General features: G+C 42.9%; 1 protein-coding gene across 4 annotated transcripts in view; it reads left to right on the top strand.

Moving 5' to 3' along the window:
- The window catches only part of LOC110488707 (amyloid beta precursor protein binding family B member 2), a 49,316-nt gene that overhangs the window by 23,237 nt on the left and 7,244 nt on the right, over positions 1-18,835 (top strand). For all 4 annotated transcript variants that reach the window (XM_090198284.1, XM_090198286.1, XM_090198285.1 and 1 more), the window contains exon 9: positions 18,295-18,409. In XM_090198284.1, the coding sequence (XP_090054410.1) occupies positions 18,295-18,409 (115 nt within the window). The remainder of the gene's footprint in view (positions 1-18,294; positions 18,410-18,835) is intronic.

Below are 18,835 nucleotides of genomic sequence, written 5' to 3' on the forward strand. Positions count from 1 at the left end.
CATGCCGTTAAATATGTGATGGGATCTTAGGAGTGTTCACACATGTGCTTCAGTGTGCTCCTTTTTTCACCTCCTACTCCCCTTCCTCCCTCCCTCCCTCTCTTTCTCTTTCTTTCTTTCTTTCTCTCTCTCTCTCTCTCTCCTGGCTCTTCTCTCTCTCTGTCTGTCTCTCTCTCTCTGTCTCTCTCTCTCTCTCTCTGTGTTCAGAATTGGGTCAGCTACATGTGTGCTTGGTAGGTGGTCTGTAGATCTTCCCTCATTTAAAACTGAAACCCACTTGACTGAAATGCTGCCTCATTTTCAACTCTTATCACTCTCCCCTGCAGACCTAATAGCACTGCATAGACTGCCATCGCACCCTCTGCTGCACAGACCACTGCATTGGCCATAAAACGTCCCACTTTACAGACAGTATTCATGCACTAGTCTGAGCTATACTCAATTGAATACACCATAGAGGTTTTTATTTTGACGTCGACTTAACTTTGCCCCAGCTCTGCCTCAGGCTGGATCGATGATGGTGTGTGTGTGTGTGTGTGTGTGTGTGTGCGTGTGTGTGTGTGTGTGTGTGTGTGTCAGATTTTGTGTATAATGTGTCCCCCCCCCCCCCCCCCCCCCCATCCTCCTTGCCCTGGGTGTTGAGGGAGCTCTTTTGGGTGTGTGTATCGACATGTATCGCTGCTGTAAACAACGTGATGGTGCAGGGATGTAATTAGGGACAGACATTAGACGTCACACATTCATGTTAGCACCGATGGCTGTGGGCCGTGACTAATTCACCACAGGGCTTCCCTCTCTCTCTCTCTCTCTCTTTCTCTCTCTCTCTCTCTCTCTCTCTGCCTGTCACTGAGATGCATGCTTTATCAGTGGAGAAATATATTATAGGGGAGGAGGCAGTGTAGCAGTGTAGCGGTCCTCTTCAATGAGTCTGTCCCTCCGTTCGCTATAATATATTCTACATCAGTGGTTCTCTACTGCTTTTGCCTTGGGACCCAAATTGAACCAGGTTGTCTCAGTCGCGGTCCAAGATGCTTTTTTTTTGTTTCCAAAAATGAAATCTGGAAAACTATGTTCAATGCTGTATTGATAATAAATGTACCAATTTGTAATGTAGTCTGTGTGTAGCTGGTGGAGACGAGTCAGGCGCAGGACAGCAGATATGAGTAAATAAATGTATTTGACACAAAATACACAAATACAATGCAAAATAAGGGCGCCCACAATAAACGGACCGTATTACATAAAAACAATCACTCACAAACAAACATGGGGGAACAGAGGGTTAAATAATGAACAAGTAATTGGGGTATTGAAACCAGGTGTGTAAGACAAAGACAAAACAAATGGAAAATGAAAAGTGGATTGGCGATGGCTAGAAGGCCGGTGACGTCGACCGCCGAACGCCGCCCCGAACAAGGAGAGGGACCGACTTTGGCGGACGTCGTGACACAATTATCTGACACGGGAACAACAGTCCCACCTTTTTCATTGTCATTAGTTACATTTTGCCCATAGTCTTGATGAAGAATGCTAAGCTATCTGGTTTGGGGCCACAACATCAACCAAATCCTTTAAATAGCGCAGCCAATCACGCTACATTGAAAATGCTGATGATTATTAAATGATTAACAACATATATATAGGTTCATTATCATTTCTACACACTTTCTACCTAGTTTTAGTCGTTTAAGTTCAGACTGGAGTATTTTTCTTCTTTAAAAAAAAAAAATAATACAAATCTTTTTTTTTTTTATTACTCGAAACCCATTCAAAAACTCCCTCGACCGAAATTTGGGTCACGACCCACCAGTTCAGGAATCTGTTCGAGATATCAATAGAACAGATCAACCGAATCAATAGATGTAGATTGGAGAACACGTCAGCAGAATGCAATCAGGTATTCCAGTTTGTGGGGAGACACACTGTGTTATAAATTTACTGATAATATTGTTGGAGAGAGAAGCTTTTTCTTCCACCCTCTCACCCATATAGCTCCACAGTGTTTTAGTATTCTCTTTATGCTGAGTATAAAGGGCATGATTGGGAGTGTGTTAAAAGGGTCTAATAACTAATTTAGAGACAAATGATTTATTCACATGGTTGGCTTTCACTCTTGTTGCTAGAGTACAGTGCTCGTCCGTTCACTAAAACTAGACCATAGTTGGTGTGAAACTGGGGTCAACCTGAATCAAACCAGAGTCAAACCAGATTGAAAGCAGTCAAATGAGAATCAAGGTAGATTTAAAAACAGAGTTAAAGGAGAGTCAATACAGATTAAAAGCAGAGTCAAACCAGATTGAAAGCAGGTGTCTATGCACTCCCTCTCCTGGCCCCTCCGACCCTCACACCGCTGTGTACGTGTCTGTGTCACGGTCAGAACACTTATTTTATTTACATGATCATTTACATAATTATTATTTGCATGGTCATCATTAGCATACGTAACAGCATTTGCATAAAGGCCGGCACTTTGGATACAGTCTGTGAAGCTGTTTGATAATTGCAGTCTGTGTGAAGTGTGTGTAATGGTGCTGTGCGTGCAGTGTGCGTGTGTGTGGACGTGTTTAACTATTCTTGTGGGGACCAGAAGTCCCCACGAGATTAGTAAAAAAACTAACATTTTACCAACATTTTGTTAGTCCCCATTGAGATCAAATGCTATTTCTAGGGGGTTTAGGTTTGAGGTTAGAATTAGTGTTTGGGTTAGAATTACGTTAAGGGTTAGGGCTAGGAGCTGGGGTTAGTTTTAGGGTTAGAAGCTACGGTAGGTTTAGGGTTAAGATTAGGTTTTTGGGTTAAGGTTAGGGTTAGGGTTAATAGGATTTTGAATGGGACTGAATTGTGTGTCCCCGCAAGGTTAACTGTACAAGACTGTGTGTGTGTGTGTGTGTGTGTGTGACAGATGACAGACAGGCTCTTATAAATGATACTAGGGTTAAGGAAGCAGTGGATGAACTACAGTAAACTGAACTTCCTGCAGGTAAAGAGAGTTACAGTCGTAATTGTACAATGACAGCTAAATGGTTATGGTAACTGTTGACTTGCTTCCATTCAGCCACAAGAGCATTTGTGAGGTTGAGCATTCATGTTGGGCGATTAGGACCAACTCGCAATCGACGTTCCAATTCATCCCAAAGGTGCTTGATGGGTGTTGAGGTCAGGGCTCTGTGCAGGCCAGTCAAGTTCTTCCACACCGATCTCGACAAACCATTTCTGTATGGACCTCGCTTTGTGCACGGGGTATTGTAATTCTGAAACAAGAAAAGGCCTTCCCCAAGATTTCCTTTCACTGGAAGTAAGGGACCTATCCCAAACCATGAAAAACAGCCCCAGACCATCATTCCTCCTCCACCAAACGTAACAGTTGGCACTATGCATTCGGGCAGGTAGCGTTCTCCTAGCATCCGCCAAACCCAGATTTGGCCGTCAGACTGCCAGATGGTGAAGCGTGATTCACCACTCCAGAGAACGCGTTTCCACTGCTCCAGAGTCAAATGGCGTTGAGCTTTACACCACTCCAGCCGACGCTTTTCATTGCTCATGGCCATGGAAACCCACTTCATGAAGCTCCCGACTAACATGACGTTGCTTTCGGAGACAGTTTGGCACTCGGTAGTGAGTGTTGCAACCGAGGACAGACGTTTTTTACGCCTAAAGCACTTTAGCACTCAAAGGTCCCGTTCTGTGAGCTTGTGTGGCCTACCACTTCATGGCTGAGCCGTTGTTGCTCCTAGACATTTCCACTTCACAATAACATCACTTACAGTTGAACCGGGGCAGCTCTAGCAGGGCAGAAATTTGACGAACTGACCTGTTGGAAAGGTGGCATCCTATGACGGTGCCACGTTGAAAGTCACTGAGCTCTTCAGTAAGGCCATTCTACTTACAATGTTTGTCTATGGAGATGCATGACTGTGCCTTCGATTTTATACACCTGTCAGCAACGGGTGTGGCTGAAATAGACAAATCCACAAATTTGAAAGGGTGTCCACATACTTTTGTGTATATAGTGTACCAGTCACTCATTGCAGGCATTTTGCTGATATCATTCATTACAATAAGTAACCAAAACGAGAGAAATGTGAAGTTTGAAATGAAATAAGTGTGCTAATATGGGTGATTGTTAATGCGATAACTGATGGCTACAACCATCAAACTAGTAGTATTAGTAGTAGTAGTAGTAGTAGTAGTATTTATCGTTATCGCATACATTTAGACAATTTGTCGCAATATACATTTTTGCCCATATTCACCTAGCTCTTTTCCATCCATCTTCCTCCTGTCCCCTGGTTCCTTCCTAGTTCCTCCCTGGTTCCTCCCTAGTTCCTTCCTAGTTCCCCCTAGTTCCTCCAGTCCAACACATTCCATCATTGCAGCGAGGGGAGCCCAGTGAGATCTCCATTACCTGAATGCCTCTCTCTCTCTCTCTCTGATGGCTGCGTGACACTGGGGTTCACAGCTAACTGATCCTTAATGTGATAGTGACTGACTGGGGAGGGATAAAACCACCTCTCTCTAACTGGGAAATGGTTGCGCTTCTGTCAGGTGTATTGGTTAACTATAATGGGGTTTCACAACTGTGTCGGCTCAACACTTTAGCACATTAAATGGAGGTTTGTGTGTGTGTGCACCCGTGCTGCCTGCCTTTCGTGTGTGTGTGTGTGTGTGTGTGTGTGTGTGTGTGTGTGTGTGTGTGTGTGTGTGTGTGTGTGTGTGTGTGTATGTGTGTGTGTGTGTGTGTGTGTGTGTGTGTGTGTGTGTGTGTGAACGGGTTGGCCACCTGCAGTGAGGAGGTGTGGTAGAAACAGCAGTAGGGATGTCTCTCTGTACACCCGTATGAACCAGGGAACAGCTGTTGCTCTGCTAATGCTGCCTTTCTTTCTGGTCTCTACTAATACTGCCTAGCTCTCTCTGATCTCTACTAATACTACCTAGCTCTCACTGGTCTCTACTAATACTACCTAGCTCTCTCTGGTCTCTACTAATACTACCTAGCTGTCACTGGTCTCTACTAATACTGCCTAGCTCTCTCTGATCTCTACTAATACTACCTAGCTCTCACTGGTCTCTACTAATACTACCTAGCTCTCTCTGGTCTCTACTAATACTACCTAGCTGTCACTGGTCTCTACTAATACTACCTAGCTCTCTCTGGTCTCTACTAATACTACCTAGTTCTCACTGGTCTCTACTAATACTACCTAGCTCTCTCTGGTCTCTAGTAATACCATTTAGCTCTCTCTGGTCTCTACTAATACTACCTAGTTCTCACTGGTCTCTACTAATACTACCTAGTTCTCACTGGTCTCTACTAATACTACCTAGTTCTCACTGGTCTCTAGTAATACTACCTAGCTCTCTCTGGTCTCTAGTAATACTGCCTAGCTCTCTCTGGTCTCTACTAATACTACCTAGCTCTCTCTGGTCTCTAGTAATACTGCCTAGCTCTCTCTGGTCTCTACTAATACTGCCTAGTTCTCTCTGGTCTCTACTAATACTGCCTAACTCTCTCTGGTCTCTACTAATACTGCCTAGCTCTCTCTGTTCTCTAGTAATATTGCCTAGCTCTCTCTGGTCTCTACTAATACTGCCTAGCTCTCTCTGGTCTCTACTAATACTGCCTAGCTCTCTCTGGTCTCTACTAATACTACCTAGCTCTCTCTGGTCTCTAGTAATACCATTTAGCTCTCTCTGGTCTCTACTAATACTACCTAGTTCTCACTGGTCTCTACTAATACTACCTAGTTCTCACTGGTCTCTACTAATACTACCTAGTTCTCACTGGTCTCTAGTAATACTACCTAGCTCTCTCTGGTCTCTAGTAATACTGCCTAGCTCTCTCTGGTCTCTACTAATACTACCTAGCTCTCTCTGGTCTCTAGTAATACTGCCTAGCTCTCTCTGGTCTCTACTAATACTGCCTAGTTCTCTCTGGTCTCTACTAATACTGCCTAACTCTCTCTGGTCTCTACTAATACTGCCTAGCTCTCTCTGTTCTCTAGTAATATTGCCTAGCTCTCTCTGGTCTCTACTAATACTGCCTAGCTCTCTCTGGTCTCTACTAATACTGCCTAGCTCTCTCTGGTCTCTAGTAATACTGCCTAGCTCTCTCTGTTCTCTACTAATGCTGCCTCTCTTTCTGTTCTCTACTAATACTGTCTAGCTCTTTCTGGTCTCTAGTAATACTGCCTAGCTTTCTCTGGTCTCTACTAATACTGTCTAGCACACTCTGGTCTCCACTAATACCATCTAGCTCTCTCTGGTCTCTACTAATACCATCTAGCTCTCTCTGGTCTCTACTAATACCATCTAGCTCTCTCTGGTCTCTAGTAATACCATCTAGCTCTCTCTGGTCTCTAGTAATACTACCTAGCTTTCTCTGGTCTCCACTTAATAATGTCTAGCTCTCTCTGGTCTCTAGTAATACCATCTAGCTCTCTCTGGTCTCTAGTAATACCATCTAGCTCTCTCTGGTCTCTAGTAATACTGCCTAGCTCTCTCTGGTCTCTACTAATACCATCTAGCTGTCTCTGGTCTCTAGTAATACCATCTAGCTCTCTCTGGTCTCTAGTAATACTACCTAGCTTTCTCTGGTCTCCACTTAATAATGTCTAGCTCTCTCTGGTCTCTAGTAATACCATCTAGCTCTCTCTGGTCTCTAGTAATACCATCTAGCTCTCTCTGGTCTCTAGTAATACTGCCTAGCTCTCTCTGGTCTCTACTAATACCATCTAGCTCTCTCTGGTCTCTGCTAATACCATCTAGCTCTCTCTGGTCTCTACTAATACCATCTAGCTCTCTCTGGTCTCTACTAATACCATCTAGCTCTCTCTGTTCTCTAGTAATACTGCCTCGCTCTCTCTGGTCTCTACTAATACCATCTAGCTCTCTCTGTTCTCTAGTAATACTGTCTAGCTCTCTCTGGTCTCTAGTAATACTACCTAGCTTTCTCTGGTCTCCACTTAATACTGTCTAGATCTCTCTGGTCTCTGAGAATACTACCTAACATACAGTGCCTTCAGCAAGTATTCATACCCCTTGACTTATTCCACACTCAGTTGTGTTACAGCCTCAATTCAAAATGGATTAAATTGATTTTTGTTCTCGCATATCTACGCACAATACCCCTTAATGACAAAGTGAAAACATGTTTTTAGAAATGTTTGCTAATTTAATATTCACACCCCTTTAACTATGACACTCCACATTTAGCTCAGATTCGTCCAATTTCCTTTGATCATCCTTGAGATTTCACGACAGCTTGATTGGAGTCCACCTGTGGGCCAATTCAATTCTTAGGACATGATTTAGAAATAAACGTACCTCTCTACAGTACATTCGGAAAGTATTCAGACCCCTTGACTTTTTCCACATTTTGTTATGTTACTGCCTTATTCAAAAATAGATTCCATTTTTTCCTTCATCATCTACACACAATTCCCCATAATGACAAAGCAAAAATATTTTTTTAGAAAAACTATTTCAATCTTGGTTTCATCAAACCAGATAATCTTGTTTCTCGTGGTCTGAGAGCCTTTAGGTGCCTTTTGGCAAACTCTAAACAGGCTGTCATGTGCCTTTTACTGAGGGGTGGCTTATGTCTGGTCACTCTACCATAAAGGCCTGATTGGTGGAGTGCTGCAGAGATGGTTGTCCTTCTGGAAGGTTCTCCCATCTCCACAGAGGAACTTTGGAGCTCTGTCAGAGTGACCATTGAGTTCTTGGCCCCCTTCCTGACCAAGACCCTTCTCCCTCGATTGCTCATTTTGGCCGGGCGGCCAGTTTGGCCGGGCGAGTCTGGGTGGTTCCAAACTTATTCCATTTAAGAATGATGGAGGCCACTGTGTTCTTTGGAACCTTCAATCCTGCAGAAATGTTTTGGTATCCTTCCCCAGACCTGTGCCTCGACACAATCCTGTCTCGGAGTTCTGTGGACAATTCCTACAACATTATGGATTGTTTTTTTCTCTGACTTTGCAATGTCAACTGTGGGACCTTATATAGGCAGTTGTGTGCCTTTCCAAACAATGTCCATTCAATTGAATTTACTACAGGTGGACTCCAATCAAGTTGTATAAACATCTCAAGGATGATCAATGGAAACAGGATGCACCTGAGCTCAATTTCGAGTCTCATATACTTATTTCGGGTCTGATTTCTTTTTTTTTTTTTATTATACATTTGCAAACATTTCTAAAAAACTGTTTTCTCTTTGTCATTATGGGGTATTGTGTGTAGATAGATCAGGAAAAACATTTATTTAATACATTTTAGAATAAGGCTGTAACGTAACAAAATGTGGAAAAAGTCAAGGGGTCTGAATACTTTCCGAATGCCCTATATAAAAGGTCCCACTGTTGACAGTGGATGTCAGAGCAGAAACTACACCATGAAGTCTAAGAAATTGTCCGTAGATCTCCGAGACAGAATTGTGAGTTATACAGTTGAAGTCAGAAGTTTACATACACTTAGGTTGGAGTCATTAAAGCGTGTTTTTCAACCACTCCACACATTTCTTGTTAACAAACTATAGTTTTGGCAAGTCTGTTAGGACATCTACTTTGTGCATGACACAAGTAATTTTTCCAACAATTGCTTACAGACAGGTTATTTCACTTCTAATTCACTGTATCACAATTCCAGTGGGTCAGAAGTTGACACACACTAAGTTCACTGTGCCTTTAAACAGCTGTGGAAATTCCAGAAAATGATGTCATGGCTTTAGAAGCTTCTGATAGGCTAATTGACATCATTTGAGTCAATTGGAGGTGTACCTGTTGATTTATTTCAAGGCCTACCTTCAAACTCAGTGCCAGTTTGCTTGACATCATGGGAAAATCAAAAGAAATCAGCCAAAACCTCAGACAAAAAAATTGTAGACATCCACAAGTCTGGTTCATCCTTGGGAGCAATTTCCAAACCCCTGAAGGTACCACGTTGATCTGTACAAACAATAGGACGCAAGTATAAACACCCTGGGACCACGCAGCTGTCATACCGCTCAGGAAGGAGGCGCGTTCTGTCTCCTAGAGAAGAACTTACTTTGGTGCGGAAAGTACAAATCAATCCCAGAACAACAGCAAAGGACCTTGTGAAGATCCTGGAGGAAACAGGTACAAAAGTATCTATATCCACAGTAAAACGAGTCCTATATCAACATAACCTGAAAGGCCGCTCAGCAAGGAAGAAAGCCGTCATAAAAAAAGCCAGACTACAGTTTGCAACTGCACATGGGGACAAAGACCATACTTTTTGGAGAAATGTCCTCTGGTCTGATGAAACAAAAATACAACTGTTTGGCCATAATGACCATCGTTATGTTTGGAGGAAAAAGGGGGAGGCTTGCAAGCTGAAGAACACCATCCCAACCGTGGAGCACAGGGTTGGCAGCACCATGTTGTGGGGGTGCTTTGCCGCAGAAGGGACTGGTGCACTTCACAAAATAGATGGCATCATGAGGGTGGAAAATTATGTGGAAATATTGAAGCAACATCTCAAGACATCAGTCAGGAAGTTAAAGCTTGGTCGCAAATGGGTCTTCCAAATGGACAATGACCCCAAGCATACTTCCAAATTTGTGGCAAAATTGCTACAGCAAGGAGGCCTACAAACCTGACCAAGTTACACCAGCTCTGTCAGGAGGAATGGGCCAAAATCCACCCAACTTATTGTGGGAAGCTTGTGGGAGGCTACCCGAAACGTTTGACTCAAGTTAGACAATTTAAAGGCAATGCTACCAAATACTAATTGAGTGTATGTGAACTTCTGACCCACTGGGAATGTGATGAAAGAAATAAAAGCTTAAATAAATTATTCTCTACTATTATTCTGACATTTCACATTCTTAAAATAGTGGTGATCCTAACTGACAGGGATTTTTTACTTGGATTAAATGTCAGGAATTGTGAAAAAACAAACGGGTTTAAATGTATTTGGCTAAGGTGTATGTAAACCTCTGACTTCAACTGTGTATCTGGGGAAGGTTATAAAACAATTTATAGAGTGTTGAAAGTGTCCAAGAGCACAGTGGTTTTCATCATTGGGAATTTAAAAAAAAAAAATACCTTGAGCTGGCCGTCCAACCAAAATGAGCAACAGGGCAAGAAGGACCTTGGTCAGGGAGGTGAACAACAACCCAATGACCACTCTGACAGAACTACAGAGTTAATTTGCTGAGATGGGAGAACCTGCCAGAAGGACAACAGTCTCTACAGAACTTCACCAATCAGAGTTTTATGGGAGAGTGGCCAGAAGGAAGCCACTCCTGAGAAAAGGGCACATGACAGCATGCTTGGAGTTTGCAAACACTTGAAAACTGAGCGCATAAGGCAAAAGATTCTGTGGTCTGATGAGACAAAAATGTAACTCTTTGGCCTGAATGCAAAGCGCTGTGTCTGGAGTAAAACAGGCACAGCTCATCACCTGTTTAACACCATCCCTACCATGAAGCATGGAGGTGGCAGCATCATACTATGGTGATGCTTTTCAGTGGCAGGGACTGGGAGACTGGTAAGGATAGAGGGAACTATGAATGGAGCCAAATACAGGCAAATCCTTGATGATAACCTGCTTCAGAGTGCAAACGCACTTACACTGGGGCAAATATGTACATTCCAACAGGACAATGAGCCCAAGCATACAGCCAAAGCAACGCTGGAATGGCTTCAGAACAAGAAAGTGCAAGTCCTTGAGTGGCCCAGCCAAAGCCCAGACTTGAATGCCATTGAAAATCTGTGGAAAGACTTGAAGATTGCTGTTTACCGCCACTCCCCGTCTAACTTAACAGAGCTTGAGAAAATCTGCAGGGAAGAATGGGATAAAGTCCCCAAATCTATATGTGCAAAGCTGATACAGACATACCCAAGACGACCCAAAGCTGTTATCTCCACCAAAGGTGCTTCTTCAAAGTGTTGACTCAGGGGTGTGAATACTTATGTAAAAGGGTTTATGTATTTCATTTTCAATACATTTGCTAAACTTCTTAAAAGCATGTTTTTTTGTAATTATGGGGAATTGTGTTCAGATGGGTGAGAATTGTTATTTATTTAATATTTTCTGTCTCTACTAATGCTGTTTAGCTTTCTCTGGTATCTACTAATGCTGCCTATCTCTCTCTCTCTCTCTCTCTCTCTGCTGTGTTCAGTGATAAGTGGAGTGGATCACAAAAGCCAGGAGATTGATTTATTCAAGCAGGGAGTCCCATTGAGACCAGGGTCTCTTTTGCAAGGGAGCCCTGCATGACAAACACAAAGGTGTAGTGGGTTCACACTCAAAAAGATGTCGCATAAAGCTTACTTCATTATTTATTTCATCAATTTTGAATTCAGGCTGTAACACAACAATATGTGGAACAAGTCATGGGGTATGAATACATTGTGAACTCACTCTATCTCTTTCTGTTCTCCACTAATAGTGCCTAGCTTTCTCTGATCTCCTCTAATACTGCTTAGCTTTCTCTGATTTCCACTAATAGTGCCTAGCTTTCTCTGATCTCCACTAATACTGCCTAGCTTTCTCTGATCTCCACTAATACTGCCTAGCTTTCTCTGATCTCCACTAATAGTGCCTAGCTTTCTCTGATCTCCACTAATAGTGCCTAGCTTTCTCTGATCTCCACTAATACTGCCTAGCTTTCTCTGATCTCCACTAATAGTGCCTAGCTTTCTCTGATCTCCACTAATACTGCCTAGCTTTCTCTGATCTCCACTAATACTGCCTAGCTTTCTCTGATCTCCACTAATAGTGCCTAGCTTTCTCTGATCTCCACTAATAGTGCCTAGCTTTCTCTGATCTCCACTAATACTGCCTAGCTTTCTCTGATCTCCACTAATAGTGCCTAGCTTTCTCTGATCTCCACTAATACTGCCTAGCTTTCTCTGATCTCCACTAATACTGCCTAGCTTTCTCTGATCTCCACTAATAGTGCCTAGCTTTCTCTGATCTCCACTAATACTGCCTTTCTTTGCAGTGGTGTAAAGTACTTAAGTAAAAAATACTTTAAAATACTACTTAAGTAGTTTTTGGGGGTATCTCGAGTTTACTATTTATATTTCTGGCAACTTTTACCTTTACTTAACTACATTCCAAAAAATACTCCATACATTTTCCCTGACACCCAAAAGTACTTGTTACATTTTCAATGCTTAGCAGGACAGGAAAAGGGTCCAATTCACACACTTCTCAAGAGAACATCCCTGGTCATCCTTACTGCCTCATCTGATGGACTCACTAAACACAAATGCTTTGTTTGTAAATTATGTCTGAGTGTTGGCATGCGCCCCTGACTATCCGTAAATTTTAAAAACAAGAAAATTGTGCCGTCTGGTTTGCCTAATATAAGTAATTTCAAATGATTTATACTTTTACTTTTGATACTTAAGTATATTTAAAATCAAATACTTTTAGACTTTTACTTAAGTAGTATTTTACTGGGTGACTTTAGTGATTTTCTGTTAAGTTGTCTTTACTTTTTTCTCAAATATGATGATTGGGCAGTGGTGGAAAAAGTACATCATTGTCATACTTGAGTAAAAGTAAAGATACTTTAGTAGAAAATTGCTCAAGTAAAAGTGAAAGTCACCCAGTAAAATACTACTTGAAAAAAAAGTCTAAAAGTATTTGGTTTTAAATATACTTAAGTATTAAAAGTAAATGTAATTGCTAAAATATACTTAAGTATCAAAAGTAAAAGTATAAATCATTTCAAATTCCGTATAATAAGCAAACCAGACGGCACGATTGTCTTGTTTTTTTTATTTATGGATAGCCAGGGGCGCATTTCAACACTCAGACATAATTTACAAACGAAGCATGTGTTTAGTGAGTCTGCCAGATCAGAGGCAGTAGGGATGACCAGGGATGTTCTCTTGATACGTGTGTTAATTGGATAATGTTCCTGTCCTGCTGTCCTCCTAACACACTTTTGGGTGTGTTAGGTTCTTATTTTTCAGAGTAAATAACTCACGGACACCAGAGAAGCTTTAACCAAGTTGAATTCTTCCCAAAGGTTCTGTACAGCTATAATCAGACAGCAAAACATTTCTGACTTCCCAGTTATATTTATCCTACTTAAAACACCCCTCCTTCTCCAATCCTTACAGTTTATGGCTCTACAGGAAGCTAATACAGAGGGTAACAAGATAACAAACCTTTATTACTGCCTTAAGAGTATCTGTCCTCACCTCCTGACCTCAACCCCTCTTTCATCTAATACACAGATGTCCATTGGTTTTTCTTCAGAGAACCATTAACTTCTGACATAACCCTGTCTCTTTCCTTTCCTATCATTCATTTACTATCTCAATGATCAAAATTGAGCCGATTCCAACAGGGAAAATGTATGGAGTAAAAAAGTACATTATTCTCTTTAGGAATGTAGTGGAGTAAAAGTAAAAGTTGTCAAAAATATATATAGTAAAGTACAGATACCCCAAAGAAAGACTTAGAAGAAGTAGAACTTTACACCACTGCAATTTGGTACTTTTTCCACTATTGTAGCTTTCTCTGGTCTTTACTAATACTGCCTAGCTTTCTCTGGTCTCCACCAATACTGCCTAGCTTTCTCTGGTCTCCACCAATACTGCCTAGCTTTCTCTGGTCTCCACCAATACTGCCTAGCTTTCTCTGGTCTCCACCAATACTGCCTAGCTTTCTCTGGTCTCCACCAATACTGCCTAGCTTTCTCTCTCTCGCTGCTGCTGTGTTCAATGAGAGGTGGATCATAAAAGCCAGGAGATTGATTTATTTAAGTAGTCCAATTAAGACCAGGGTCTCATTTGCAAAGGAGCCCTGCAGGTCAAGACAAGCTGCAAGTACACATTAAACGTTACAGACACAAATACTTCAATCAGGGCAGGAGCATAGAAAACACACACAAAAAATGACAAAAACACAATTATAAAAAAATATATATATAATCCTCCACCAATAATCTAAACTGCCCAAAAGGCACTGATACATCCAACTGTTGGGGATTCTGAAGATTGTTCCATAAGAGGTGTAAAATAAAATAAAAGCTGTTTAATCTAAATGTGTAGTGACCACAGCAACGGGAGGCAGGGGTGCTGAGAGAGTTGCAGGACCCCCTGATAAATCACAATTAGAAAATAATTAATATATATTTTTTAAGTAAGTGCACTAGGCCTTTATTACACCGGAACGCCCTCTGGGAAATTGGATAGAGATTGGGTAGGAGAGAGATTTTTTTTTGGGGGGGGGGGGGGGGGGGGGAGAGAGAGAAGTGAAAGTAGAGTGATGGAAGGAAGATTAAAAGGGTAATTGATGAACGGAGGATGAAAGAGAAAAAAAGAGGGGGAAAGGTAGGGGGAAATGAGGTGAAACGAGTGAATTTGAGAGAGAGAGGGAGAGGCGGAGAGGGAGAGGGGATGAGAGCGAAGCAAGCGTTCGGTTGCATATAACGCCAGGTTTAGTGTGTGTGTTGTGTTGTGTGTGTGTGTGTTGTGTGTGTGTGTGTGTGTGTGTGTGTGTGTGTGTGTGTTGTGTTGTGTTGTGTTGTGTGTGTGTGTTGTGTTGTGTGTGTGTTGTGTGTGTGTGTGTTGTGTGTGTTGTGTGTGTGTGTCGGCATGTCAAACAGCAGAGGTGTGATGTGTCATAATGGAGCGGGAACGCTAAGCTCTGCCGCTGAAATGAAAAGTATACAGAGGTGAAGCTTCGACACACACATACAGTATACACACACACACACACACACACACACACACACGGCTCAGGGAATGGCTCAGACACCTTCTGATTGGGACCAAAGAGCATCGTCTGTGATCACCCCAGAATATTTAATGTAATAACAATGTCTTTCACATTCTTTATTCTTTCTTTCTTTCCCCTCTCTCTCTCCTCCCGCTCTCTCCCTCTCTCCTTCCCTCTGCTTCCCTGGACCCAGGGAAAGGTAAATGGTTGCTGTGTGCTCCACGTATTGCCTTTGGTCTTTTCTTTTAACCATTGTGTCAAGTCCTCCATTTTACCCGCAGTCACACGCCTCTTCAGCTGTCTGGGGAGTGACAGACAGACAGACAGCAGAAAGCCTGGGAGTGAGCTCTGCTCTTTAGCTATAACACAGCACTACACACTGGCGCTCGCGCACAGAGTCGCCACGGGCCGTTTTTATCTCGATGCTGCATCTGTGTTTCTGTTTCTGCTCTCAAAAGACGTTAAACGCGAAATATGAGACGTTTGTAAATATAGACGCAGGGCCACTGTGCTCTGCAGCTTGTGTGACAGAATGCTTAAGGCCTCTACTCAGTCTGGTAGCTCTGAAGCGGTACAGATTCGACGGTAGAATTTTAAAGGTCATTTCCGATTGAGCCGACATACGCAGCGTTTACCGTGTATGAAGTCAACGCTATAAAGCGGGAACATTGCCTTTAAATTTCAATCTGCTGGAAAGCTGAACTTCCGCGATGTGGATTGAATCGAGCTCTAAATGTACACACACACGCAGTCAAAACGCACACAATTCTCTACGCTGGAAAGGAACCGAGTATTATTGACCCAAAGTGTGTGAGCACACAATTAAGCAGGGAGACGGTGCTGGTAATGGACTCATGATCAGAGTGGACCACTGTGATAAACGCTGAGTGTCCCTAGGTGTGTGTGTGTGTTTGATTCACAGCTGCACCTGTGTCTCTGCACGGCTCCCCTGCATGGCTCCTCAGCATGGTTCCACTCCCCAGCACTCTCTCCGTCATCTGACATTCTTTCTTTATCACTTCGTCCATGGTTTCTTGGATTCCCACTCTGCACTATACTCTGGGATGATTCTCTGTTGATGGTGTGTGTGTACATGATGTGTGGATGACAGGTGTTGTATTTCATCCCCATCCCATTTTCAGTATATTGTGTTACTCAATCCCCCCATCCCCACACGTGTCTCTGTTTTTTCCTTCTGTCTATCTCTCTCTTTCTGTCTTTCTCTCTCTCTCTTTCTCTCTCTCTCTCTCTCTCTCTCTCTGTCTGTCTCTCTCTCTCTCTCTCTCTCTCTCTCTCTCTCTCTCTCTCTCTCTCTCTCTCTCTCTCTCTCTCACTGGGAGTCACTGCCTCCTCTCTGGCATGTGGCAACTGTCTGAAGATCTCAGCATGGCATTTCCTTACCCTTAGGCAATGGGACAAATTATGTGTGTGTGTGTGTGTGTGTGTGTGTGTGTGTGTGTGTGTGTGTGTGTGTGTGTGTGTCTGTGTGTGTGTGTGTGTGTGTGTGTGTGTGTGTGTGTGTGCGTGCGTGCGTGCGTGCGCCCACCACTGAGAAGACACTTCTTCTTAAGGCAGTGAATGATAATAAAGTATGATAATAACTGTTCACTGACGATAGGGAAGCACTCATCATCTGTCATCTGTGGAAACAAGTGAACAAAGTAGCTTATTTTTATAGTTCAACCATACATTGCATGCCAGGGTAATGTGCCATACATTGCATGCCAGGGTAATGTACCATACATAGCATGTCAGGGCAATGTACCATACATTACATGCCAGGGTAATGTACCATACATTTCATGTCAGGGTAATGTACCATACATTGCATGTCAGGGTAATGTACCATACGTTGCATGTCAGGGTAATGTACCATACATTGCATGTCAGGGTAATGTACCATACATTGCATGTCCGAAAGTATTCAGACCCCTTGACTTTTTCCACATTTTGTTACGTTACAGCCTTATTCTAAAATGGATTAAATAAATACAAATCTTCAGCAATCTACACACAATACCCAATAATGACAAAGTGAAAACAGGTTTTTACAAATTTACAAAAAAACAGAAATACCTTATTTACTTAAGTATTCAGACCCTTTGCTATGAGACTCGAAATTGAGCTCTGGTGCATCCTGTTTCCATTGATCATCCTTGGAGTCCACCTGTGGTAAATTCAATTGATTGGACATGATTTGGAAAGGCACACATCTGTCTTTATAAGGTCCCACAGCTGACAGTTTATGTCAGAGCAAAAACCAAGCCATGAGATCGAAGGAATTGTCCCTAGAGCTCCTAAACAGGATTGGTACCTAAACAGGAAGGGTACCAAAACATTTCTGCAGCATTGAAGGTCCCCAAGAACACAGTGGCCTCCATCATTTTTAAATGGAAGAAATTTGGAACCACCGAGACTCATCCTAGACCTGGCCGCCCAGCCAAACTGAGAAATCGGGGGAGAAGGGCCTTGGTAAGGGAGGTGAGCAAGTACCCGATGGTCACTCTGACAGATCTCTAGAGTTCCTCTGTGGAGATGGGAGAACCTTCCAGAAGGACAACCATCTCTGCAGCATTCCACCAATCAGGCCTTTATGGTAGAGTGGCCAGACGGAAGCCTAAAAGGCACGACAGCCCTCTTGGAGTTTGCCAAAAGGCACCTAAAGACTCTCAGACCATGAGAAACAAGATTCTCTGGTCTGATGAAACCAAGATTCAACTCTTTAGCCTGAATGTCAAGCGTCACGTCTGAAGGAAACCTGGCACCTTCCCTACGGTGAAGCATGGTGGTGGCAACATCATGCTGTAGGGATGTATTTCAGCGGCAGGGACTAGGAGACTAGTCAGGATCGAGGCAAGATGAACGGAGCAAAGTACAGAGAGATCCCTGCTCCAGGGCGCTCAGGACATCAGACTGGGGGAACGGTTCACCTTCCAACAGGACAACGACGCTAAGCACACAGCGACGACAATGCAGAAGTAGCTTCGGGACAAGTCCCTGAATGTCCTTGAGTGGCCCAGCCAAAGCCCGGACTTGAACCCAATCTAACATCTCTGGAGAGACGACGCTCCCCATCCAACCTGACAGAGCTTGAGAGGATCTGGAGAGAATAATGGGAGAAACTCCCCCAAATACAGGTGTACCAAGCTTGTAGCGTCATACCCAAGAAGACTCGATGCTGTAATCGTTGCCAAAGGGGCTTCAACAAAGTACTGAGTAAAGGGTCTGAATACTTATGTAAATGTGATATATATCTTTTTTTATATATATACATTTGCAAACATTCTTAAAACCTGTTTTTGCTTTGTCATTAAAGGGTATTGTGTGTAGATTGATGAGGGGGGGAAACAATTTAAACCATTTTTGAATAAGGCTGTAACCTAACAAAATGTGGAAGAAGTCAAGGTGTCTGAATTTCCTAGTAATAGAAAGTGGAAACGTCTGTCTGCTATCCCATGCCTTTCACCAACATTCATCATGTCAAAATATACAGATGCTATTCTAACGTATTTAATTACCTGCCAGATACATACATGTGAATATGACACGTATTCATGTCTCATACGATATCTTCTATCCCTTCTATAGAGACTTTGCCTATGTGGCGAGAGACAAAAACACACGGGTGTTGAAATGCCATGTGTTTCGATGTGATACCCCTGCAGAAGCCATAGCAACGAGTCTCCACGAAATCTGTTCCAAGGTGAGTGGGCATTCTCACAGAAATGTTCTGTCCATTAAATTCAAGTGGAGGGAGTAGAAAGACGTACACACCTCATTTTGGTCAAATTGCAATCCTGTTTACAGTATGTGTAACCGCCACCAACATCACCATTGGATCTGCCCTGGGGCGGGCGGTTGTGAGGTTGAGGGGAGGGTGGGAGAGTGTTTTAACCCCACTCAGGGTTAAGGGAATTCTAGCCCTGAAAGGAGTAACCTACGTTCGTTATGTAGCAGTGGCGAGGAGAGGAGACTGCTAAACTGCTGCTCAGTCCCTGCTGAATGTACTGTTCCTTACGAATGTATGATGCACATGGAGACTAGACCAGTTTCACTGTTCTAGACACTGACAGTTTTGACAGCCTGTAGGCTTTAGACCAGGCATGACCTTGAAAAGGACAATTCACTC

The sequence above is a fragment of the Oncorhynchus mykiss genome, chromosome 14 (genome assembly GCF_057628025.1).
Source record: "Oncorhynchus mykiss isolate SJ-2025 chromosome 14, ASM5762802v1, whole genome shotgun sequence".
NCBI lineage: Eukaryota > Metazoa > Chordata > Actinopteri > Salmoniformes > Salmonidae > Oncorhynchus > Oncorhynchus mykiss.